The sequence below is a fragment of the Odocoileus virginianus genome, chromosome 8 (genome assembly GCF_023699985.2).
Source record: "Odocoileus virginianus isolate 20LAN1187 ecotype Illinois chromosome 8, Ovbor_1.2, whole genome shotgun sequence".
NCBI classification, from domain to species: domain Eukaryota; kingdom Metazoa; phylum Chordata; class Mammalia; order Artiodactyla; family Cervidae; genus Odocoileus; species Odocoileus virginianus.
In genome coordinates, this window is record NC_069681.1 from 11723507 (window position 1) to 11743879 (window position 20373).

The following is a 20373-nucleotide window of genomic DNA, read 5'->3' on the forward strand; positions in this document are numbered from 1 at the left end:
TTACCTGCATCCTTTTCTGTCCTCCTCTTGTTTGGCTAAAACTTCTGCTAAGTGTACACTCCGTTAAAGCATTCTTGGACCTCCTTTTCCCCTCTGTTGCCACTGGGAAGCCCAAATTCTCTTCTTTCAAACATTGTGTGCAGACCTCCTGTGTAAAACTTATGACACTGAGATATAATTGTTGATTTTCTTACCCACTTTCCTCACAAGGTATTGTGGCTTTTTGAGTGCTGGCCTTGGGTCTTCTTCATCTTAGTATCCCTATCACATGGCTTCAGCATATAGACGTTCAGCAGGGGTTCACCGAACAGAAGAATAACACTAGTGGTTAAGGAGAGATATTACAGATGCATTAAAATGTGTTGTTATCTGGTCTTGGGAGCAGGACAGCCTGACCTTTGGTGACAAGTGGGCACTTGCGAACAAAACCCAAGTGTGAAGCTGTCTAATGTGTGGACAAATGAATGACTGGGACCAGAAAATAATTAGGAAGATAAATAATTATTAAGCACCTATTAAGTGCCAAGAATTACCAGATTCTTTACATGTTTTACATCATTTTAACCTTCAACAACCTAAGTCAAATGACTTTCTGTCTGTGCAGAAGAGAAGCATCTTGCACTGAAAGGTAGGTGGTTAATAACTTGCCTAGTTCTCACAGCTCTTTGGTGATTGCAGTCCCCTTCCATCTTCCTGCAAAATCAATACACTTCCTACTCTACTATGATGTCTGAAGGGAGAGAAATGCATTACTTTCACTTGTGAAATTACTTGAAATGTAAGTCAAAGAGCTTTATTTTGTAAAAATGTTGTTTTTTTAGCCACTAAGTCATGTTCAGCTCTTTGCGAAACCATAGATCGTAGCCCGCCAAATTCCTCTGTCCATGGGGTTTCCCAGGCAAGAATACTGGAGTGGATTGATTGCTATTTCCTTCTCCAGGGGAATCTTCCCGACCCAGGCACTGAACCCGTGTTTCCTGCACTGCAGGGGGATTGTTTTTTTTTTTTACCACTGAGCCACCAGGGAAGCCATTTTGTAAAAATAAGTTAAAACAAATAAAAGTCCTTAAATTGATGTCAAGTTTTGTTAGCAAAGTAGTCAGATGAAAAATCTTCTAACATTGTTGATGGTACCCCTGACCAACCTATTACACAGTAACTGAGAGACTTGAATGATTTTGTTCATGTCTAATACAGGCTTATGGGGTAAAATTTGGCAGGCACTTGGATAACCAGTATGCCCATAAGAAGTGGTAGCTGTTATTGTTGTCTAGAATACATGACTGCCGCTTTCTTTCCCCCAGAAGATTCAAAGAGCCAAAGGGTCATGGTATCATTGATTTTGGTATAAGAATCCAGCTGAATAAAGGCTTTCCTTTGATTTCTGTGGTCTCACTCATTGGATTGTAGCAGCTGGATATCATTAGAATGTCATACAACTTTTATTGGGTCTAAACTTGGCTCCATGAGACTAGACAGGGAGTGATTAGGAGCTATTTTTAATACCCAACTCTTTTCAAATGGATTCCTCCTAGACCACAGTTTTTGTTCGGCAAATTATTATGATTTTAGAAAGGGGGAAATTTGTTCCACTTCAAAAATCTCTCCAAACACTCTGTGTTGCAACTGATTTTGCTTTCGAGCCAATTTCGTGTGCTTGGCAAGCAAGGTATCAGCAAGAGCATCTTCCAATGAAACACCAGCTTTCACTTCCTCATGGATGGCCACTCTTTCACTTCAGAAGACATTCATTGCCCCCCAAGTTAGACATGCAAGAGGTCAGGCCAATTCTTTCCAAGCACAGTGTCCCACTGCTCAAGGCATAATTCGCCTGTTTCATCAAGTTGATTAAAATGTTTTGTTACATCCTGTGACAACGAGCTTTCTCAACTCAGAGCAAAGAATGGTGAATGAGGAAGTAGACAATGATTTCAATCATTTACTGGAGGAGGACTGTAAACAAAGAAAATTAGACAAAAAAAGTGTTGAGCATGTATTTGCAAGCCCTCTCTATTTCAGCCAAGTTAGTTGAACAATCATGTCGGAGGTGATCAATTCAACACTTTTCCTTAAAGGCTTGGGAAAAAAAAAATACAAACCTCAGCTTCCTTCTCCTTTACTCATGACTGTATGGAAGCATTTTAGATGATTGGCGAAATGAAAGACAGATGGACAATCTACAAAATAATCTTAATTTAGAAGAAAATTATAGGGCTACCCTTTTGTGCAAGACCTGCTCAAGAAAAATCAAAATTTACCTTTTGAACTAAGTCATTTTAATAGCCTGCTGAAACAAAAGCCTTACAGCTGTGCTTGCTAAGCTTTTTTGCTACTCTTTTTTTCTTTTTCTCTCATGCAAATGAAACCAAGAAAAACATACAGCCATGCAAACCCCACCTCGGGCAAGTCTGAGAATATATTATTTCTCAGAACTCAGTTGGATTTATGGTCTATCTAATGTGGACTCTGCTCTTAGAAGATAAATATAGGAAATCATTTCAAAAGGATAACACTTTTGCTTAAAACAAACACAGTTTTCTGGCTCCTCCTGAGCATGCCTCTAGCCCTAGGCTTTATTATCTTCAACTCTAATTTTTTTTTCCCCCTGTACTTCAGCTCTGGGCCTTAAGAGGGTGCTGGGTACATGATATGTACTCAGGAAATTTTATGAGGTGAATTCATGAGTTTTTTGGGGGGGATAAAAACCTTCTTGTTGAATACAGGCAAAAAGTTGCTTGATCATTATTCAGATTTTCTCTCAGCATTAGCCAGACCACCAGTGGAAACCACTAGCTCTATTCAAGCCTCCAGTGTATCACTGTGATAATACTGGACTACCCACTTGGGGACCATAATGGACACAGTCAAGTCAAGTCAAATCAGGTCCCACCACAACAGACTCAGAGCTTTCCTCTGTCTCCTCATTAAAGGGATCAGGAGACGCCACTGACAGGTCTAAAAATAGTTACAGGGAGCACTTTTTCTCCAAGCCCTCTTCCCATATGCCAATACACATCACTCACACATACCCGTACCCATACCCCAGATCACATGTGAATGTTAATCATTTACATATATGCTATGCCATCATACAGGAATCCCCTCGCACTCTCAGAAATCATATCTCTCTCACTCTCAGAAAATGCTTTTTGTGTGGCTCACCACACTCCCCCCATCCAGGGAAGGATGAACCATCATCGTCCTCATCGTTGTTATGGCAATAAGCAAAGAATCTAATTTATTTGATATGTAGGATGTACCAAATTTGTTCTAAGCACTTTACATCTATTAGCACTTTGCACCTATTAGCTTTTTTGATTTCCTACAAGGTCAAACTATTCTATCCATTTTACAAATGAAGAAAACGATGATTTAAAGAGCATATAACTGACATAAAGAGGAAGTGAGATTTGACTCCAGGCCATTTAGTTTTGGGGGCTTCCTCAATGGCTCAGTGGGTAAAGAATTCACCTGCAATGCAGGAGATAGAGGAAACCCAGGTTAGATGCCTGGGTCAAGAAGATCCCCTGGAGAGGGAAGTGGCAACCCACTCCAGTGTTCTTGCCTGAAAAATCCCATGGGCAGAGGAGCCTGGTTACAGTCCATGGGGTCACAAACAGTGGAACACAACTGAGTGACCAGCACTTTCATATTTTTTTTCCATTTAGTTTTGGAGCCCCATACTTAAAATAGATATATATTTATTTATTTTGGCTGTGCTGGGTCTTCACTGCTGCACGTAGGCTTTCTCTGGTCTCGTGAGTCGGGGTTACTCTCTGTCTCAGCACACAGACTTCTCACTGCACTGGCTTCTCTTGCTGCGGGGCACAGGTTCAAGGGCACGTGGGCTCAGTGGTTGCAGCTCCCGGGCTCTAGAGCACAAGTTCAGTAGTTGTGGTACACGGGCTTTGTTGCCATGTGGCATGTGGGATCTTCCCGGACCAGGGATCAAACCTGTGTCTTCTGCATTGGGAGGTGGATTCTTTACCACTGAGCTACCAGGGAAGCCCAGAGTGCCTTGCTTTTAATCATATGTTAAAATGTCTTAGGCCAGGCCAGTTACAATAGTTCTTATTCTTGACCAGCGGCGATTGGTTAACATGTGGGCATGTGACCCAGTCTTGGCCAATGAGAGCCTTCTCTGGGACTTAGGCTGGAGATACCAGGAAAGAGATATATGTTTTTTTTTTTTAAACTGGAATGCTAAGCTGGTTTGATGCGGGTCTAGAGCTACTTGTGACCTCCTTTCCCCTACTGGGGAAGAGTGTGTCTGACAATGATGTCAACACAGTTGATAGCAGAGCTTACATTTAGAGAGAAAGAGATTCAGAAAGACCTCATTTAAGCTTTTTAAATGAATTAGTATGAGATGGTTTTCTTCTTTTCAGCTAGAATTTTAACTGATACACACCAGAATCTTACCTTACACATATACACTTTTGCTCTACATAACAGGTCCAAGAATAGCACTTGACCTAAATTAGGTCAATCAGAACAAAGGTAATGAATTCCGAAACGACTAAGTGGTTGAGAAAGTGGACTCAATATTTCTGGTTGGACCTAAACCCCCAGAAGAAGTAAGTGCTGAATTTGCTGCCAGTATTTTAATACCATTTGTACCCTGTGTCTAAAGTCAACATAGAGGAAGACAAAATTGTGAAATTGCAGGAAAAAGAAAAACTAAATCCTAATGACATTGTTTGGGCCCTGAATCCTGCTGAACCTGGAGCCATCAAGCTCTACCATTGGACACCTCTGTTATGCAGGTCAGTGAATCCCATTTTTGTTTAAGCTAGCTGGTGTTGGGCCTTCGATCATTTGCAATGGGATGGATCATTTGTTGATACAGAATTCCACAGTCTATCTCACTTGGTAAACTCTCTCCATGTAGAGCTTTTAGCCAGGGTGACTCAGACTCCATATAAATGCCATTGATGATGGTGAAAGTCTCTCAGTCATGTCTCACTCTTTGCAACCCTGTACTAAAGGGCTACAAAGGACTGTAGCAAGCCAGGCTCCCCTGGCCATGGACTTCTCCAGGCACGAATACTGGAGCAGGTAGCCATTCCCTTCTCTAGGGGATCTCCCTGACCCAGGGATCAAACCCAGGTCTCCCGCATTGCAGGCAGACTCTTTACTGTCTAAGACACCAGGAAAGCTGATATAAATGTAGTTACTGTACATTTTTTTCCTCAAGTACATAAAGGTCATGCTCTCTGGATGAGAGCACAAGGAGACGGCATGGGTTAACCTAGGACTAGGTTGATAGCATGATAATGAGGGCAATGGACAGAATCCTCAAAAGCTAAACACTTCTTAGCGATGGTCTGAACGATGCTTTCACATGGACAGCTCTGGTGTAGGTGGGCCCAGCAGTCCTGAAGGATGGCTCAGCATTCAAACTTGGAGTTGAGACCATAGGATGTCCGAGCACATGGTGAGACTCCTGGACACTGGATCCCAAGGACTATGAAGGAAAAGGGGCTTGATTGAAGCCTGGAAGAGATTGTCAACCAGCCATGAGACCACTGGTTACCAGTGGTCACAGGAAGCTTTTGATTGTCCCAAGTATCCTTCAGGCTATTGCAATTATCACCACGTGACTGGACTTTTCTTGCTGAGGATATGTGTGTGGTTTGTGAGGTATACCTCAATGAAGTCTTCTGGATTTTCCAGATTGTCTCGTAACCTTGGCCTTAGTGTTTCTGACCTGGTTTTTCCTGTAGTTGCTGGTTCAGAACATATGAGGATGTAACCCACTGGCAACCCTGCCCAGTTAGCTGACTCATAGGAAGGCTTACTCTGTATGGAGGAAAAAGATGCCTTATTTGCCGCTCCATGAACACCTGCCTGTGCTTGGAAATGAGCTGAGCATTGCCGTGTCCTGTTGCCTCTGACTCAGGCACTGGTAGAAGGGAAGCTGAGGCTTTTCTGGGCCTGGGACTATGCCGCCCTGGCCTGATGGCCCTGAAAGCGCTGACCATGCAGTATCAGGCGGTGTACCTGGCTTGTGTCCCTGGTCTTCTGCCCTGTATCACAGACAGTGTGCGCACTGCCGTTCCACCATGAAGGGCGGGATAAAGGCAGTGTTTTAGCTGTGGTGTCAGGAGGCTGCGTCACTGTGGGCTGCAGCAGAGACAAGGCAGCATGTTGGCCACCACTGGGAAGCTGGAGTTAGAAGTAGAAGTGGAGTGAAGGCTTGGTGTGAGATGGAGGCCCTTGACAGGATGTGGAGGCTGGGCTCTATAGACGCTGGAGGCTGGGTTCTATTCAAATCAAGGCCAGGGCGTGGACAGTATAGACCAGCCTTGGTCAGAGAGAGAAATCTGGGCTGGAGAGGTAGCAGAAACAGAAGCATGATCCAAAGCAAAACCAGGGACCAACTCCAACAAGTAGATTTGTTGCTTTGCTGGGACCCTGTAGACAGCTGCAGATTTTTATCTTCCCTTATCCCCCTTCTGGAATTGTTCTGGGCCTTAGAAGTGTAAGGTTCTACCTTTTCTGCATCATTTTTTCTCCAAGAATCTTGTGTGCTATTTAGTGTTCTCTTAATTGGACTCCTAGAGGTTGGATATGGGAAGTTTGGCTCCTCTGCATATCATAGGTGAGAATGGTCTTCCTTCTGAAGCGTGAAATTTCCAGCAGACTATTCCTATCTACACCCACTTAATCTTGGAACGTGATTTCTTGAAATATTGGTGTTTGTTTGAGCCCCAGCTGTTTCTGTCAGAGAAATCACTTTGAAAGCTTCATTTTCTGGGATAATAGGACTTCAGAAATATGAAATTTCTCACTGTCCATAGTTACTGGATTATTTTAAGCAACAAAATAATGTATAACATGTTGCAAATTGTTTAGGGTTTATATCTTTCTTACTGACAAGAAGGGCTTGGCATAATCTGAAAAATAAGCATTCATAAACAGAGTCTACTGAAATGGAAAAAGAGAACTACGTACTACGCAGGAGGAGAAAGCCAAATGTGTTAGTTTATCTGATACATCTGAGTAAACCAGTTCCTTGGGAGATACAATCATTTCCTGGTACTAAAAGGAACATGTTGTGTATGTGTATGTTCTAACACATGGAACACAAAGCCACTAACTGAACAACATCTTCAAGAGCAGTTTTGGAGACAGTAGAATGAGCCCAGCTCTGATGACGGATTGTTCGTGCTCAGTCGCCAAGTCGTGTCCTACCCCAATAGACTGCACAGGTTCAGATCCCAGCTCTGCTGACTGCCACCTGTGTGACTCTGGGCAAGTGGCTTAGCCACTCTAGGTCTATTTTCTTATTTGTAAAATGAGGACAACAATAGGGCCATTTTCATTGCATTGTCGAGGAGATTAAGTGAATGAACAAATAAAGAAACTAGGATAGACTCTGGCTCATGGTGAACACCAATCAAAAGTCTTCCTTTTCTTGCTATTTCTCATACTAATACTACATAGAGATTCAGTTCAGTTCAGTTCAGTCGCTCAGTCGTGTCCAACTCTTTGCAACCCCATGGACTGCAGCACGCCAGGTCTCCCTGTCCATCACCAACTCCCGGAGTTTACCCACACCCGTGTCCATCGAATCAGTGATGCCATCCAACCATCTCATTCTCTGTCATCCCCTTCTCCTCCTGCCCTCAATCTTTCCCAGCATCAGGGTCTTTTAAAAGAGTCAGCTCTTTGCATCAGGTGGCCAAGGTATTCGAGTTTAAGCTTCAGCATCAGTCCTTCCAATGAACATTCAGGACTGATTTCCTTTAGGATGGACTGGTTGGATCTCCTTGCAGTCCAAGGGACTCTCAAGAGTCTTCTCCAACAACACCATTCAAAAGCATCAATTCTTTGGTGCTTAGCTTTCTTTATAGTCCAACTCTCACATCCATACATGACTGCTGGAAAAACCATAGCCTTGACTAGATGGACCTTTGTTGGCAAAGTAATGTCTCTGGTTTTAAATATGCTGTCTAGGTTGGTCATAAGTTTTCTTCCAAGGAGTAAGCATCTTTTAATTTTATGGCTGCAGTCACCATCTGCAGTGATTTTGGAGCCCAAAAAAAGTCTGCTACTCTTTCCAAGTGCCACAAAGCGCTAGCCCAAGAGTGGTCCAAGGGCCTCTACAGATGAGCTTTCTAAAGCTCTTGCCTAATTCTGTCTGAGATTATTTCCATAGTCATCCTCCATCTTCTGGGAAAACTTTCCTTCCAATGCCTGCCTTCCCCTTCCCCTCGGCCAAATTCCCATGCCCTGTGTCCCCACTGTCCTCACCCTGGCCTTGGGCTCCCCTCTGCAGTGTTTGACTTACGCCCCCTATTGTCAGGTATTTCATCCTGTTGTTCTTTTTTCCTCTTCTCTTTTACTAGCATTCTCCCAAGTACTGGCCCCTCAGGAAACTGACATATAAATGTGATGGACTAATCCAAGCTAGTAACAGTTAATTTTATGTCAATTTGGCTAAGATACGGTGCCCAGTTGTCCCATCAAACACTAGTCTAGATGTTGCTGTGAAGGTATTTTTAAAGATATGTGTGTGCATGCTCAGTCTCTCATTTGTGTCTGATTCTTTCTGACCCCATAGACTGTAGTCCGCCAGGCCCCTCTGTCCATGGGATTCTCTAGGCAAGAATACTGGAGTGGGTTGCCATTTCCTTCCCCAGGGGACCTTGTGAACTCAGGGATGGAACTCCTGTCTCTTCCATTGCAGGCAGGTTTTTACCATTGAGCCACCTGGGAAACCTTTTTAAAATATGATTAACATTAAATAAGTAGACTTTGAGTAAAAGCAGATTACTGTCTGTAATGGGGGTGGGCTTCATCCAATCAGTTAAAGGCCTTAAGAGAAAAGACTGAGATCTTCTTAAGAAGGAAGGAATTTTGCCTCCAGATTGCTTCTGGACTCAAGATGACAACATTGATGCCTGCCAGAGTTCCCAGACTGCTGGCCTCTTCTGTAAATTTCAGACCTGTCAACCTCCACAATCACATGAGTCAATTCCCTAAAATAAATCTCTTTCTCTCTCTAGATACACACACACACACACACACACACACACACACACACACACCTCCTATTGGTTCCATTTCTCTAAAGAACCCAAACCAATACAACTATTGATGGTTGTAATGGCTAAATGTCTTTGCTTCCTCACTAACACTTGCATTTTAACAAGAGCTCAAATTTAAAAAGGGAGGAACTGTGAACATTGCTAAGTGCTGTTGGAGAGCAAGTAGAGTACGGAGGTCCCTCCCAGTGACTTTGAGATCACTTCGTACAGGTGGCAGCCTGTTCATGAGATGGGCCTGGGCTAGTCCATAAATGGATTTATTTCCTTCTCCTCTGAAGCTATGCATGGACTATGTAGAAATGACTTTAGCTATAGACACATACCACACACATTTATTTTAGTCTGGGTTAATATTTGGAAATCATCTATGAATAAAAACTCTTCCTATTGCCTTGTGCATCTGCTCTGAATGTTGGTGTAATTCACCTATTTATCATAATCATAAGAGCAAGGTAAACATGAATCACTGTCTCCTTAAGAGTGGAAAGGAAACAAATAGTTCTCTGGAATTTCTTAGAGGAAAGTCAATCTTCTACCCATTACATTAAGGCAGAAAAATCAATCAGTGCCAAATCCAAGTCCTTTTCTTTTTTAGTTTTTCATGTGGAAGATTCATCAATAAATCTTCCAGAGGCATCATTGTTCTTACAAAGGTAATATCACACACTTTCAGAAATGGCAGAACAATGATAATGTAAGGGCAATGTGGACTTTGGAAAAGAAATGAACCTGCGATGTGATAAAACATCAAATGCTTCTGGTTTCTACAATGCAGACCATTATTATGGCGATGATGCTTCCTCAGCATGAAAATGTAGAGAATTGGTATTCACTGATGGAACATAGTTACTGTAGCTCTTTTTTATGGTTGGTGTTCTGACAATCACTTATCCTCACCCGTTCTTGCCCACTCGCCTGCTCTCTCCTCCAGTTTCTGGTCTGCTTTGTGAGATCACGAATCTCCCATTCTCTAAGAAGCCGACGTGGTTAATCTTATCTCCAAACAAGTAAAGCAGGCAATCTTCTCCATGAAAATGAGAAAGAAAGTCTGCAAAAGATGAACAAGGGGTAAAGAAATATTAACGAAAGTTTACTGCCTGGGGACGGTGACTCAAGTCACCCTTACCCTAGAGGTGCTTAAGAGTTAATTTTTGGAGAAGCTAACTTTTTTGAGAAGGCTTGACTAACCCTAGAGCTGACTGGGAGGTAACTTGTCTGGGAGCCACTGGAAGAAGGTGAATGTCGGTAAGGGAGAGGTGAAGTAGGAGCAAAAGGAAAAAGTGAAAAGGACTGGGGGTCTGGTCCTCAACCTGATTCTAAGAGGTCGTGTAAGGTATCACCAAGTGCCATGGGGCCCGCAAAGAAAGAGTAACTGTTGTTTGATTAGAAGTAATATGAAAGGTGAACCGTTGATTTGAAAAACTTTGGGGTAATTATGCAAAGGACTGATTAGTAAGTTTCTCCCATATTTCTGCACTTCAAAAATCCCTTAGCTTATCTCCTGAGTGCTCCCCAAGCCTGAAGATAGCGTCATTCATGGGCCACCCACGGGGGCAGCAGAAACAAGTCTGTACACACTGGGCAGAAGCGAAGGAGAGACGAGTGTTTGGAAGCCAAGGGCAGGATGCATCTCGAAGCCCTCACAGACTTCGGGACAGATGCCTGCAGTCAGGAAGGGGAGGAGGAGGGAAGAGAGGGAAAGAGGGGAAGATGGGAGGATGGTGCAGATCGCCCTCACCCACAACAAGGAGCTTCCTTTGTGCCAAATGGGAGCTCGCTGGATGCTGAATGGCCCCCAAGTGGTCCTTCCCGCTGCTTTCCGACGGACAATGCTCTTCCCATGACTCAGTTATCTGCAGGGTGATGTGAGTGGAACTGAAAAGGGACAAGGCAAATCTAGACTAGGCTTTCTAAATTTGGGTTTTCTTCCAGTTTGGGGTTGAATAAATTTTTGTTGCACCCCTGTTCTGTGCATTGTAGGATATTTAGCAATACTTCAGAACTCTACCCGCTAGATGCCAGTTGCACCCCCAATTTCAGGTGAAATAACCCTACATATCACTAGATGTTGCCAATGTTCATTAGGGGGCATCAGTGACTGCCAGCTGAGAACGCTGGTCGCCACTGAACCAGTCGGAAATCTCGTTCTTTTTTAGTAAATTGGAGTTTAATGGCTTTGCAATGTTGTGTTCATTTCTGCTGTTCAACGACTCGAATCAGCTGTGTGTAAACATGCATCCCCTCCCTCCCGGGGCGCCTGTCACACTCCCCATCCCACGCATCTAGGTCATCCCAGCGCAGAGCTGAGCTCCCTGTCCCCCCCGTGCAGCGCCTCCCCACTAGCAATCTCTTTTACACACGGCGGTGTGTTTATGTCGAGGGTCATCTCCCAGTGCTTTCCGCCCTGCCCTTCCCCGCTGTGTCCACACGTCTGTTCTCTAAGTCTGCATCTCTCTTCCTGCCCTAGAACTAAATTCATCTGTGCTATTTTTCTAGATTCTACCTACATGCGTTAATACACGATATCAAATTCTTTCTCTTCATTCTCCCTCTCTCTTTTTTTCTCTCTTGCTCTTCATCTCTTTCTCTCCTCCTGTCCTCCCCCCGCCACCTCCTCTCCACCTCCGCTGCCTTAGTCTAAGATGCAGTCTCGTTCAGCCTGCACAGCTGCTATAGCTTCCATCCTAACTGGTCTTCCGTATCCCCTTCACTCTCCAAAAATCAGTCTACACCCTGAAGTCATGGTGATTAAAAGAAAAAAAAAAATCCCTGTCCTGTGCTTAAAACTCTGTGGCCTTCCCATCTCCTTAGCTTCCTTAGGATGAAGACCAAAGCCTTTACCGTTTGACCCGAGTCTATGCGATCAGGATTCTCTGCAGACTCCTCACTCCCTCGTCCTCTGGGCTTCGACAGCCCCGCTCTTTCACTTTTTAGGTGGACCATGATTCATTTAACCACAGGGCCTTTGCACACCCTGTTCTTCTGCCTGAGACCCTCTCTCTCAATGTAGCCTCCTGATTAACAGGCAGTGTTTCTCTATCAGCTCAAGCATCACTTCCTTGGGGAAGCCTCTGTGAATGCTCAGAAGGAATCAGGCTCCTCCTGCCAAATGTCCTCATATCAGTATGGCAAGCTGCTCTGTAGCAGTTATCACAGTTGTGATTTTACACTAGAGGGCTGTAACCTTGTTAATCCTATCTCCTCCTCTGAGCTGTAAGATGTAGGAGACTAGTGCTGACTGACTTCCTTCCTGTCTCCCTCTCATCTTCATTCCTTCTTTGCATCTCCCTTCACTTTTTGTGGACACAAGTCCACATGGGTCTACTGAGCCCCAGTCTGTAGTTCCCACACTGAACTCTCTAGAACTCTACATCTGTTCTTTCTGTTATTTAAGTTTCGACCAATTTCTAGCAACCTACCATCAACTCTCTGCTTTTTTTGTGGGCTAAGTTTTGTGAAGGAACATTAAGTTGCTGAAAAGATGCCACTCAAGCTGTCTTTGTCGGTCCCCTCCAAGGCGCCCCCTAGTCTTTTGTTCAAAGCAAAAGGAATCCTGAGCCTTCCAGTCATGTCTCAGCTATAGTGCTGCCCAAGCCTCTAGCCTATGCAGATGATAATAAAAATGTTTTCTTAAAAATCAGAGAAAGCAGAAAAAGGACTCATTATATTTGTCAGGCAAACTCTGCTTTAGCCGGGCTTTTGACAGTAGGCAAGAGAAAGCATAGTTAATGGCAAAGACTGATAGCAGTAAGGCAGTGGGTCGTGAACTCGTCTGGCTCCTTTGTTTCTGGTTTGTGGTTCTATCCCAAGTCTGTAATGACATATAAAATAATAGACTGCTTATCCTCGTCCTTCTCCTTCATCGCAAATCACGTGTCTGAAGACAGTACGTGGGATTTCCAGGATGCGAACTTGTCACTAAGCATGTGCATCATTCAGTAGGTTGCTACTGAATCAGGACATCACACCTCATGTTTAACTTAAACCTATTTCCTCCACGTAGTTCTACTAGAAACAAGCTTTCCTCGTTTCCCTTTCGTCTTTCCTCGGTCTCTTTAGGCTGTTGAAATTCACTATTTCCGGAAGAAAAGGGCATTACTCTTTAGAGTAATGAGGCTGTGAACTCTTCCAGTCTTAACAAGACAGTGCTGGATATCTAGTAATCATAGGCAGGGGTATCAAGGGGGATTGTTACAGGTCTCCACAGGAAGGAGGCACTTTTCACGTCCATTATTGCATTGCAATGGTACTGGCAGGATCCTAAGAGAAAACTCAAGGCCCTAGGCAGAGACGGGAGAGATGTTCACCTCAGTCGGAAATTCTGTCTTACTAGGATTTCTACTGTAAACAGCTGGGGCCACAGTCACGTTTGCTTTACAAACTCCAGGAGAAATGCTCACTGAGAAAATTCACAGAAGAGCTAGAGGGGAGCATTGGGCTGCTGTCCTGGTAATTGGTCTAAGCTCCATAATTGCAGTGACTGTCTGTTTTCTCCAACATCACATCCCTAGAGCCTAGCAGAGTTAATGTTTCCAGCAAATACCTGCCGATCTTCTGTGTGTGTAATACAACAGGGAGATGGGTGGGAAGCTTCCAGTGTTAACAGGAAGCAGGGAAGGAGAAAATGTGTAGAAAGAGGGAAAAAGACAACAAATAAGCTTACATTTGTGTAAGCTTTATTTTCTTTAAAAATATTTCTTCTACTGTTATATTTTCCTGAGAATGTCTTTAAGATGCCTTCTTATATGACGGTTAGTATTTCCATTTTTTTTTATAGCTTGAGAAGGAAAAACACAAAGTGTAGATTCCCTTGGGTCATGTGGTGAATCTATTTAATCCTTTTTCTGTTTTAAAATATGCTTGTTTCCTGTTTGATCTTAAGTAGGTTCATGTCTGTCTAAAATTATTTGTGTTGTGAGACAGGGACAAACACCATGCTACTGAAAAGTTTAGTGTAGTCTCATGTACCACAAGGTTACTTAGATTTAAGAAGAGTCAAGTTATTTGCATAAAAGAGGCAGCTATGATTACAGGAGTGGTCATTTCTCAACTTGTGTGAGCAAGTTAAAATTCTCTTTTTGACTTTCCATGACACAGAGGCCCTTGTTCTGCTGGAAGAATTTTTCTGACGTTTGGGGATAAAGGTTTATCCACCTTTTGTTTACCTTTTCCCTAGCATATGGTAGACATCATAGCAGGAATATGTTGTAACGTTTTTCTTAAGAAAGGAGGTGAGGGGCTTTCCTGGTCACTTAGTGAAGAATCCACCCTGCCATTGCAGGAGACACGGGTCTGATCCCTGTTCCAAGAAGATCTCACATGCCACGAAGCAACAACGGCCGTGTGCCACAACTATTGAGCCTGTGCTCTGGAGCCCACGTGCCGCCGCTACTGAAGCCCACGTGCCTCAGAGCCTGTGCTCCACAACCAGGCAAGCCGCCCCGAGGAGGAGCGCCAGGATTGCAAAGAAGAGGAGCCGCCACTCACGGGAAGGTGAGAAAGCCCGTGTGCAGCACCAAAGACCCAGCACAGCCAGAAAGAAAGAAAATTATTAAAAAAAGAAAAGAGGTGAGACAAAGACAGATATGATAGATATCACTTATATGTGGAATCTAACGATACAAAGGAAATTATTTACAAAATAGAAATAGACTCAGACATAGAAAACGAACTGATGGTCACCAAAGGGGGAGGTGGGAAGCTAAATTAGAAGTTTGCAATTATACTTACTACTATATATGAAATAAACAAGGACTTACTATATAACACACAGAACTACACTTGATATTTTACACTAACCTATAAGGAAAAAGAATCTGAAAGAGATATATGTGTGTGTGCATGTGTGTGTGTGACTGAGTCATGTTCCTGTGCACCTAAAATGAACACAACATTGTAAATCAACTATAGTTTAATGAAAAAAAAAAGAAGGAAGGTGTTTGTTAAGCAACTAACTGGATGCCCAGGATATAAAAAATTGTAAATGCATGGTTCCATTTTGAAGCTGAAATGTGGATATGAAGCTAAGTATCTAGCTGGGGACAAGATATCTGCATAATAACACTGTTGAGGACTGACTCTACTTTCTGTCTACTCAGCGTCTAGCTGATGGTCTCGGCCACTCAAGCTTTTTATTTCTGTCACTTATATTGCTTCAGCTTCCTTCTCTTTTCCAATTCCCAGGCTACGTCATGGCACTACAGATACAAAGCCCCACTCACACAGTAGACACACAAGCAGTTCCATGGCTATTCTTTTAAGATCTCACATTTTTTATTGCATGACCTAGCAGTAGTTATTACACTATTTTTGAGTCTGAATTACTCATGGTGACTTTGCAGGGTGATATCATTTAGATCGTTAATCTCTCTGTGTCCATTTTTTTTACATTTGCACCTTGAGAATGTTCTTATTTACCCCACAACATGGGGCTAAGGATTCCCTGGTGGCTCAGATGGTAAAGAACCTGCCTGCAGTGCAGGAGACCAAGGTCTGATTCCTGAGTTTGGAAGATCCCCTGAAGAAGGTAATGGCTACCCACTCCAGTATTCTTGCCTGGAGAATCCCGTGCACAGAGGAGCCTGGTGGGCTACAGTCCACAGGGTCACAAAGAGTCAGACCTGACTGAGTGACTAAGTACACAGATGTCGGTCTAGAGGAAGAAATACAAGGAGATATAAAGAGGATGAAGCAAGTCTGAAGCAAGTCATGTTTCGATTCCCAAAGGAAATCCAAATAAGTTTTCAATCACTACCATATTTCTTTGAATCTTCCAGCCTTAATTTTTAGCTGAGCAGTATTTCTGTATCACTAAGAAAAAAAAAACAAAAAAAACAGGGCTTCCCTGGTAGCTCAGCTGGTAAAGAATCCATCTGCAATGCAGGAGACCGTGATTTGACTCCTGCAGGAAGATCCCCTGGAGAAGGGATAGGGTACCACTTCAGTTCAGTTTTGGGGGGGCTTCCCTGGGGGCTCAGACAGTAAAGAATCTGCCTGCAATACGGGAGACCTGGGTTCGATCACTGTGTTGGGAAGATCCCCTGGAGGAGGGCATGGGAACTCACTCAGTATTCTTGCCTGGAGAATCCCTGTGGACAGAGGAGCCTGGTGGGCTTCAGTCCATGGGGTCACAAAGAGTCGGACACGACCAAGCAACTAAGCACGGCACAGCAGGAAAGAGCAAAAAATGTTGTTGATTGAACTATGACCCATGTTTTCTTAAAACATCAATTTTAAGATATGTATCAATGTTGGAGATGTTAAAGCATGAAAAAAAATCAACAAAACATGCATGTTTGGCTTATATCATTAGAGCCAGTGGTATGCCATGACCAACCCAAGCTACATTTCAAAAATTATAAGGTAGGCATTATCAACTATGTGTGTTTTTATTTTAGAAGCCTTTTTTTTAAAAACTACAATTATTGTCATGTGAATCCTAAAAGAACTGAAAGCACAGAACTGGTGAGAGCTGTTTTCATGGGCAGTAGATGGACACTGTCTAATGCTCAGTATTTGACTCACATTACAGTTTTATTCAGCTTCTATGACCCATTTATTTATTTTAAATCCAACATTCTTTCTCTGAGAATTTCTTTTAAAATAATAGCCACTCTCCGGTGCCTCCCACAAATAACCATCCTTGCACGCTTGCTGCTGACTCTGCACTCACAGTTAAACACAGTCTGTTTCCCAGGGCTGTGTCGGCTCTCCCATCCAGCAGGGGGACGCTGAGACAGCCTGGGCCACGGCACTGTGACTCCAATTGGCCTCGGTTGTACAAGCTCATCAATCAGACTGTTGTCAGTCTGCACTGAAAAGTACTGGGAGGTTTATATTTTCCAAGAGAAAAATCTAAATGTGTTGCCTCGTCCTTTTTTCATTTTATAACAGGAATCTTTGCTCAGTGAAGAATACACACATTCAAAACTGTGAAAGGTGACTTAGGAGCCACTGTGACCATCTTCATAGTGAACTATAATACAATTTTGATGCTTTGCTTACACATCAATCAGTCCAACGTTGCTTTGAAAGCAAGGCAAGAGTGATCAAGACAGATGGGAGGGGTTAGAGAGCATTCTATATTCCTTTGTTAATATGTGAAACACTAGCTATGATTTTCTAAGTACTTACTATGTGCCAAGAACTGCTGAAAGGAAATTAATAAGCTCTGGTGAGTTATTTCTTGTAACACATATAAGAGGTAGGTGATACTATCAGGGACATCTCACAAAGAAAGAAACTGAATGTTATGTATCGATTTGCATCCCTTCAAAATTCATATGTTGAAGTCCAAACCCATGGTGTGACCATATTTAGAGACAGTCTTTAAAGAGGTACAGTACAGTGTATGCCTTCCAATCCAAAATTCCAACCCCCCAAAAAGGCAATGCAAAAGAATGTCCAAACTATGGCACAATTGCACTCATCTCACACGCTAGCAAAGTAATGCTCAAAATTCTCCAAGCCAGACTTCAACAGTATGTGAACGGTGAACTTCCAGATGTTCAAGCTGGTTTTAGAAAAGGCAGAGGAACCAGAGATCAAATTGCCAACATCCACTGGATCATCAAAAAAGCAAGAGAGTTCCAGAAAAACATCTACTTCTGCTTTATAGACTACACCAAAGCCTTTGAATGTGTGAATCACAGCAAACTGTGGAAAATTCTGAAAGAGATGGGCATACCAGACCACCTGACCTGCCTCCTAAGAAATCTGCATTTAGGTCAAGAAGCAACAGATAGAACTGGACATGGAACAACAGACTGGTTCCAAATCAGGAAAAGAATATGTCAAGGCTGTATATTGTCACCCTGCTTATTTAACTTATATGCAGAGTACATCATGAGAAATGCTGGGCTTGAGGAAGCACAAGCTGGAATTAAGATTGCTGGGAGAAATATCAATAACCTCAGATATGCAGATGACACCAGCCTATGGCAGAAAGTGAAGAGGAACTAAAGAGCTTCTTGATGAAAGTGAAAGAGGAGACTGAAAAAGTTGGCTTAAAACTCAGCATTCAGAAAACTAAGATCATGGCATCTGGTCCCATCACTTCATGGGAAATAGATGGGGCTACAATGGAAACCGTGAGAGACTTTATGTTTTGGGCTCCAAAATCACTGCAGATGGTGACTGCAGCCATTAAATTAAAAGATGCTTACTCCTTGGAAGAAAAGTTATGACCAACTTAGAAAATTAAAAAGCAGAGACATTACTTTGCCAACAAAGGTCTGTCTAGTCAAGGCTATGGTTTTTCCAGTAGTCATGTATGGATGTGAGAGTTGGACTATAAAGAAAGCTGAGCACCGAAAAATTGATGCTTTTGAACTGTGGTGTTGGAGAAGACTCTTAAGAGTCCCTTGGACTGCAAGGAGATCCAACCAGTCCATCCTAGAGGAGATCAGTCCTGGGTGTTCACTGGAAGGACTGATGCTGAAGCTGAAACCTTGGCCAATACCTTGGCCATCTGATGCAAAGAACTGACTCATTGGAAAAGACCCTAATGATGGGAAAGATTGAAGGCAGGAGGAAAAGGGGATGACAGAATGTGAGATGGTTGGATGGCATCACCGACTTGATGGACATGAGTTTGAGCAAGCTCTGGGAGTTGGTGATAGACAGGGAAGTCTGGTGTGCTGCAGTCTATGGGATCGCAAAGAGTCGGATACAACTGAGCGACTGAACTGAACTGAACATAACAGTGCATGCATGCTCAGTCAAGTCCAACTTTTCAACCCCATGAGCTATAGTCTGCCAGGCTCTTCTGGCCATTGGATTTCCCAAGCAAGAATAATGGAGTGGGTTGCCATTTCCTTCTCCAGGGGATTTTCCCAACCCAGGGATGAAACCCATGTCTCCTGCATTGCAGGCGGATTCTTTACCAACTGCGCCATCTGGGAAGAGGTAATCAAGTTAAAATGGGACCTCTAAGCATGGTGCCTAGTCTAATAAACTGGTGTCCTCATGAGAAAAGAAATTTCGACTCAGAGACAGGCATGAAGGGAGAGCCCCATGTGAACATGAAGACAGCCATCTACAAACCAAGGAGAGGGGCTTGAAATTGACCCTTCCCTCACAACCCTCAGAAGAACCAACCCTGCAGACACCTTGATTCTGGAGTTTCAGCCTCCCAAACCGTGAAACAATAAATTTCTGTTGTTTAAGCCACATTCATGGTACTTTATTATGGCAGCCTCAGCAAACTAGTCAAACCAAACTAATGGAGGTTATGCAGTTTACCAAAGATGGCCCAGAGAACAGGGTCTGTAGCTCACACTTGCATCTCCGTGCCTGAGTCTACAGCCTTGGCTCCCATTCACACCACTCCCTACAGCCTCTACAGAGGCAGAGTGGACTCTCTTCTCTGGGCTACATGCTCTGCAAAAATGGATGAGCCCATCAGTGAGAGGCTGGTGGTTCCTGTAAAAATTTAAATATCACACAGCCATTATTGACCTGCCATGCCATACTACTGGTGAAATACTCCCCAGGGAAAAGTGAGAGCCAAAGTGACCCCATCCATCTGTCCTACAGTCTGACAGTGGGGCCAGAAACAGTCTTCAGGGACACTCTTGCCCAAGTCATCTCCTGAGTCTGATCGTTAGGGTCTGCAACCCAGGGACACTGCCTGAAGATATATCAAATCTCAAAGTCCTGATCAGGTCATTCAACTGCTCAAAAACCTGGATGACCATCTACTGCCAAGCCGTGTGGAATAAAGTCGCTAATCCTCCAGCTCATATAGGCATTACCCTGGCCTATGTTTGCAGACCTCATTAGAGCTCTGACCCCATTCCTCCCCACATGTGGCATGCGCAGGTGTGTGTACACACAGAGACACACCTGGGCCCACCCGCTCCCTCCAGGGTTCTCCATGCAATCTCTCACACCTGGGCTCTCAATCCAGGAACTTCCTTGATCTGAAGTTTCCTTCTTTTCCCTTGTTCATCTATTGACACACTGCTCACGACTTGGAAAGTCCAGTTCAAACCTCACATTTGCCAAAGACATTTCTTCTAGCCCTTCAAATAGAATTATTTCCCCTCTAATTCAAAGTCCCAGGCCTATTTCCCAGTCTGTCTTCAAATGGGGATAATTATGAGTCTGTAATCCCATGAAATCTTAGGGGAGAGAGACTTTGTTGTCTTGATTTTTCTGTGTCCTCCACAATACCTAGAAAGGACGTCTTTACGCAGTAGGTACTCAATTAGTTTTTGCTGGGTTTTCTGTAGTCTCCCAGGTTATCTCCATAAGACTTCTAAACTAGCTCCAAAAACTTCACCAACCTTCAGGAATAAAAAGCAAAACCCTGGAG

At 43.4% G+C, this 20373-nt stretch overlaps 1 protein-coding gene across 1 annotated transcript in view; it reads right to left on the reverse strand.

Annotated features, from left to right (window-relative positions):
- Positions 1-9949: 9949 nt before the first annotated feature.
- LOC110146790 (uncharacterized) overlaps positions 9950-20373 on the reverse strand; it is a 31110-nt gene continuing 20686 nt past the window's right edge. The window contains exon 3 of the mRNA XM_020907802.2: positions 9950-10104. Coding sequence (XP_020763461.2) covers positions 9950-10104 — 155 coding nt within the window. The remainder of the gene's footprint in view (positions 10105-20373) is intronic.